The sequence below is a fragment of the Austrofundulus limnaeus genome, unplaced genomic scaffold (assembly GCF_001266775.1).
Source record: "Austrofundulus limnaeus strain Quisiro unplaced genomic scaffold, Austrofundulus_limnaeus-1.0 Scaffold65, whole genome shotgun sequence".
NCBI classification, from domain to species: domain Eukaryota; kingdom Metazoa; phylum Chordata; class Actinopteri; order Cyprinodontiformes; family Rivulidae; genus Austrofundulus; species Austrofundulus limnaeus.
This window is the reverse complement of record NW_013952467.1, coordinates 1,517,110-1,522,778: the sequence shown is the minus strand read 5'-3', so window position 1 is coordinate 1,522,778 and position 5,669 is coordinate 1,517,110. Positions and strand designations below refer to the sequence as shown.

The following is a 5,669-nucleotide window of genomic DNA, read 5'->3' as shown; positions in this document are numbered from 1 at the left end:
AAGTACAAAAATATCAGATACTTTAATACTTTTACTCAAGTAATATTCCCAAAGGAGACTTTAACTTTTACCGAAGTAATTCTTTTGTAAGATACTTGTACTTTTACTGAAGTATTACTTTGTGGTACTTTATACAACACTGGCTGAAGGACATAGTTTACCAGCACTTTCTTTTTATTGTTTTTATTCATACTTTTAAAATGAAGTTTTGTTTTAGTTAAACAGTCTTTAAAGGTTCTGCTGTCAGATTTTAGTGCACCTGTTGTTGTTGGAAAAGTGTCTGCGCGCTGCGTCCAAACATTACGGTGTTGAACCTTTTGACAGGCAGGCCAGAGGGCGGAGCTTAGGGAGGGACCAGAGGGACGGAATGGGTTTGGTTTCATCATAAAGCAGCCGGCGCAGGTATGGACGTGACAAGAGGAGGACAGCAAGAATAGGGTGAGCTCATTTATAAAAGTATTACTCTGAGAAAACTGATCTGAACTCTGACCTTTAATTTTTTTTAAAAATTTTACAGACTTGTTATTTGTTAAATTTCAAGCTGACCTGTGGAAGTTTAGGTTAATTTACCAGGATGAGCTCACATTAAATAGGAGGTGTTTTTTGGTATCTACTTTAAACTATTTTATACTTTAAAATGAGACGTGTGTCACAAACGATCGTTATGTATTAAGTCGTTTGCTAAACGTAAAATTTGTCAATTTACATGGAAATCCTGAAGTTTGTAAATAGAAGTGTCAGGTTACATTTTTATGAGATGTATGGAGCAAACACATCTGATGAACATTTCGTTTAAGAAAAAATAACCATCATCATTCAGAAAAGAGTCAGATTATGATTCTGAAGCCCTGAATACTCAGAGTTTTGATTACCGTATTTATTCATGAATAATACTAGAAATTTAACTCTAAAAATCATCCATAAAATGGGGGGATAGTATTATACACGGGTTATTGATGAGTGAATTTTTTATGCTTTTTAATCTCAAAAAATTATAATCGTATTATACTCGAGATCGTATTATACTGAATAAATATGGTACTTTGTCCCTCTGCCCCTCAGGATAATCATGGAGGTGTGTTCAAACATGAGCGAGGCCTCCGTGTGCCAGCTGAAGCAGCTCCCCTGCCACAGTGCGCCCCTTCTCCGCCTGCAGGGATGTGGACACCACACCAACAACTTCCCCTCGGTCGCCTGCAAGTCCTGGACCAACGGCTCACAATCGACCGGGGCCTCCTCCTCCTCCTCCTCCTCCTCCACCGTGCGCCACAGAGGCAGTGGAGTCTGTGCAGGAGCCTGCAGCAACCCGGAGTGCGCGGCCTCCCAGCTGGCGGAGGAGGAGGTGGCGGCGGCTCGGGSCTCCTCCAAGGGGAAGGTGGTGGTGACAGGAGGAGCGGGCTACTTCGGCTTCAGCCTGGGGAAGGAGCTGGCCGGTGAGGGGATGTCGGTGATCCTCATGGACTTGAACAAACCTCCCTGTGAGATTCCTGATGGAGCCGTCTTCTATCAGGTACTCGTCGTTCCTCCATACATTTTTAGGATTCTGCACCTTCTCTCTCTCTAAGRGCCCTCCGGTGCAAAAACACTGGAGCTGATTCTTGAAAATCAGCTCCAGTACTTGTGAACGTCAGCGTGTCTCTGGGTGGAAACTGACACAGGTGAGTGATCCACCAGAACAGCAGCTGAGAGGGTGGAGACATGAGTCACGTTTCACCTGCACGCCTCCTCACATACCTCACACTAATTGCCCTTTCAAGGGTTGATTGTAGAATCTTTTATATTTGTCTCCATCCTCTGAAGCTTGGTTTTGTTCTTTCCCACAGAGCGACATTCGGGATTATTCCTCCCTCTATAAAGTGTGTGAAGGGGTGGACTGCATTTTCCACACAGCTTCCTCCGGCATGTGTGGACCAGAGCAGGTGACTTTTTCCTTCATCTCATCCAGCCTCTCAGCGTTTAATTACCTCGAATAGGAGTGAAGACACGGTTCTTTCTTTAAAACACGATCAATGTGCAAAGCTGACTGACAGGCCTTTAAATTGTTAAATTGTCCTCGCAGACAATCAGTCCTCCAACCTGAAATGTCAGCTGCTTCTTCCTGCAGCTATAGATTCCKGCAATGATTACCATAGCTTTGTCACAAAAACAAAAGTTAAACAAAAACTGGTTGGGTTAAAGCRGGAGAATTATGACACACAAGAACACAAACTGATAATGACTGAAAGAAACTTTAATTTCTGTTTGAATATTTGTCTCCTGGCTCTTAATWAAAACGAGGAGCTGAACTTTCTGTAAAGCTGCCTGACTTCCTCCCATCGTCGTTATTCCTGCAGTCAGTCAAGTTTCACAAGGAAAGAAAAGAAGGAGCCCAGCTCGAAATATCATCAAACATTTAGGCTTGATGAAACCAGTTTTCACCAATTTGCCCATTTGGGGGGAAAAAAAGGCGTAAAATGTTTTGAGATTTTCAGCTCTGAGTTTTTTCTGCTCWGCTTAACTTTCGAGACGTCTTTAATTTTCAGATTAGTTGAATAAACTCCATCAGTTTATTCGTTGTGTRATTATCTCCTTATGTTTCTAACAGGCTGAAAGATTTATAAAGGCTTATTTAAAGACAAAAAAAAACATTTTTTATATGTTTAAATAGTTAATTTCTAATCCAAACTCATATCGTTGAGATTTTTATTGATCTGTTTGATTATATTCAATGTTTACATAATGCATGGACTCTCCTGACCCTAACCTGACCTCTGACCTCTAAATCTGAGGTGGTCTTTCATGGTTTCCTTTAACGTTTGAGTCCTGAAAGTTTATGACATGACCGCCCCCCCAAAAAAAAACGTTTATAAATGAAGTGTCTTTTAGTTTAAAATAACAAGTTTGAAACATGAATAATGTACATTTGTTGTTTGACAGTTGTTATTGTGAAAGTTGTTTTTTGATCAGTAAACTGACCTATCAACCTCATCTTCCCCACTCTCATCTTCTACAAATAAAAAAGTCATTTTTAGAACGTTTTTATGTTTAATATATTCAGTCTCTGATTTGATGGTGAACACATTCACTTTTATGTTTTTTTAATGTAATTCGCTAAATTATTTTTTTTAAACCAAGAGCAAAAGATTATGGAGGGACGTAGAGCAGAAAAAACTCTAATTTGACAAAACTTTCACAAAATAATACAACTAAGTAAAGTTATTAAATGTCACAATTAAATCTTAGGTTAAACCAGAACCTTTAACTCTCTAAAAATCTGACCAAACGTAAACATGCCACAATAAACAATTTCCCAAAAGATTAACRTTACCTTAAAATAAATAATGCGTTATTTTTAGAGATGAGAAARGGCAGAGAGCCAGTGAGAGTTGAATTAGATTTGATATTTCAGGTACTGAAAACACACCACAAATGCTGATTAATAGATAAATGATAAGAAAACTGAGGTCGGCTGTCAGATCCTGACGTCTCTCTTTKACGCAGATCTTTGAGCCCAAACAGCAAATGAAACACATCTCACCGGTTCTGTTGGTTTCTAAGATTTTTGTCTGAACAGAGAGGAGTTGAGCCGTCGTCCAGCGTGATTCAGAGAGCAGTGATTTGATTCGTGTGCAGAAATGAGTCACTTGTGCTGTTATTAAAAGCGTTTTGTCTCGTGTGGTGTCTGACCTCCAGCTGAGGAAGGAGCTGATRGAGTCGGTGAACATCGGAGGGACCAGTAACYTCATAAATGGTGAGAAGATCCTCGRGGGGTTRATTTCTAACYGTGTTTCRGYTTTTTGYGTTTGTGGAGTTGGATTAAACTCTCACTCTGTCAGTATGTAAGGAGAGAGGCATCCCCAGGCTGGTCTACACCAGCACCATCAACGTGGTGTTTGCAGGGGAACCCATCATGAACGGCGACGAGGCTTCAATACCATACGTGCCCAGTGATTTGGTGAGCGGCAGCAGGTCAAATTAAAAAAAAAAACTCCAATCTTTTACTTTTACCCACAGCAGAGCCTAAAGCCAACATTTCTGTCTGTTCCAGAACCTTGACTACTACTCCAAAACTAAAACGGCTGCAGAGAAGATGGTCCTGTCGGCCAACGGATCCTCGCTGAAAGGTGCGAACCTCAGCGCAGAATGATGTGAAGAGGTGGCGGGCCGGAGCGGTCCCACTCTTCCTTTCTGTGTGGAACTGAGTGTGTTGGAAACGGCGGTCGCAATGGAGACGGAGCGTGCCATCCAATACGTGCTGCGACAGTTTAAATTTAGAGTCGCACAGACAGGAGCCCGCCCATGCTGCTGTTTCAGCCTCCTGCTGGAACACACAACAACAATATATTTAAATAGGTTTTGTGTTTCAAAATGTTGTTTTATGTGCAAGCCCGAAGCCTCTGATTCGTCCACTTCAGTGTAACCTGACGCCCTATCAGCTGAGCATTAACCCTTACATTTAATTAAGTGTAAAGCATGGATGGTGTCTCATTATATACTGCAGGATAAATGTCATGATCTGTTTTTTCCACTACGCCGTCTGAAAACATAAACACACAACAGCAGCAGCAGCAGGAGGGAGGCATCATCAGACATCTTGTCTTCAGCTGCTCTGTCTTTGTTTTTTCTGATCATTTAAATTTCAGGTCAGTATTTGACCTTTTTAAACAATGTAAATGCAGAATAACAGCAAATAAATCAACATCTCTAAATTATAAATTGTTGCTAAATGTCCAAAACATTATAAAAGTCAAACAGAGCAAAACCCAGTCTGAGTCAGGTATCTTCAGCATCATTTTGGAAACCTGTGCAGCGATGGGAATGTGTTTATTTGTTTCTGCGTCTCTGTCCACAGATGGAGGCGTTCTCAGGACTTGCGCCCTGCGGCCCTGCGGCATCTACGGTCCCAGGGAGCGGAAACATTTCGACAGATTGATGGTGAGCAAACAGAAAGCATGTCTGACTCCAGCTTCACTCATAAAACTCTTTTCATTTATCAAAACAAATAATCAAACACAGCTGCTCAGCTAATAAGCTTAAAGTTTAAGCCTTAAAGGGTAACAACTGGGAGATGAAAGGATTGAAACTCTTAAAAAAAAGGCCCATCTGGACATATTCGAGGCCTCGCTGGCAGAACATGTTGCTGTCTGAAGACTCTGTATTATTGATGAGACTCAGCAGGTTTCCAGTTACGGCTGCCTTTTCTTCCAGCGTTTATACAAGGCAAGGGTCGGTGCCGTTTGTTGGAGCAATGAAGGGATTCTGTTTGATTTACAGTCCAGACTCTTGACTTCTAACACTCTACTACAGAAGGATCGTGTCATGTACTAAATAATTATATTATAATAATAGTGCATATAACTAAATAACTTTAAACATGTTCTGGCTACTATATTTAAAAGTTTGTACGAATCACCTGAAATGTTCTTTATAACAGTTCAATGATGCAAAACATATTTCCTTATTATTTACACTTAAGTGCATAAAGAATAAAAGCACATGTGCAAATGTCCTGATGCATCTCAGTAATCCAGGTAAAAAATCAAAAAGAAAAAATTGTATAGGTCTTCTGGACGGGTTCTTCTCTAATGAAACGTTTCGTCTCTCCTCCAAGAGACTTCTTCAGTCTCTTGGAGGAGAGACACCCATGGCACACCCATGTTTCTAGGCAGAAACATGGGTGTGCCATGGGT

At 40.9% G+C, this 5,669-nt stretch overlaps 1 protein-coding gene across 1 annotated transcript in view; it reads left to right on the top strand.

Moving 5' to 3' along the window:
- Positions 1-164: 164 nt before the first annotated feature.
- sdr42e2 (short chain dehydrogenase/reductase family 42E, member 2) overlaps positions 165-5,669 on the top strand; it is a gene marked incomplete in the record, with an annotated part of 13,946 nt that continues 8,441 nt past the window's right edge. The window contains 7 exon segments of the mRNA XM_014010123.1: positions 165-438; positions 1,063-1,510; positions 1,824-1,919; positions 3,673-3,730; positions 3,816-3,934; positions 4,028-4,103; positions 4,832-4,914. Of these exon segments, the coding sequence (XP_013865577.1) occupies positions 1,070-1,510; positions 1,824-1,919; positions 3,673-3,730; positions 3,816-3,934; positions 4,028-4,103; positions 4,832-4,914 (873 nt within the window).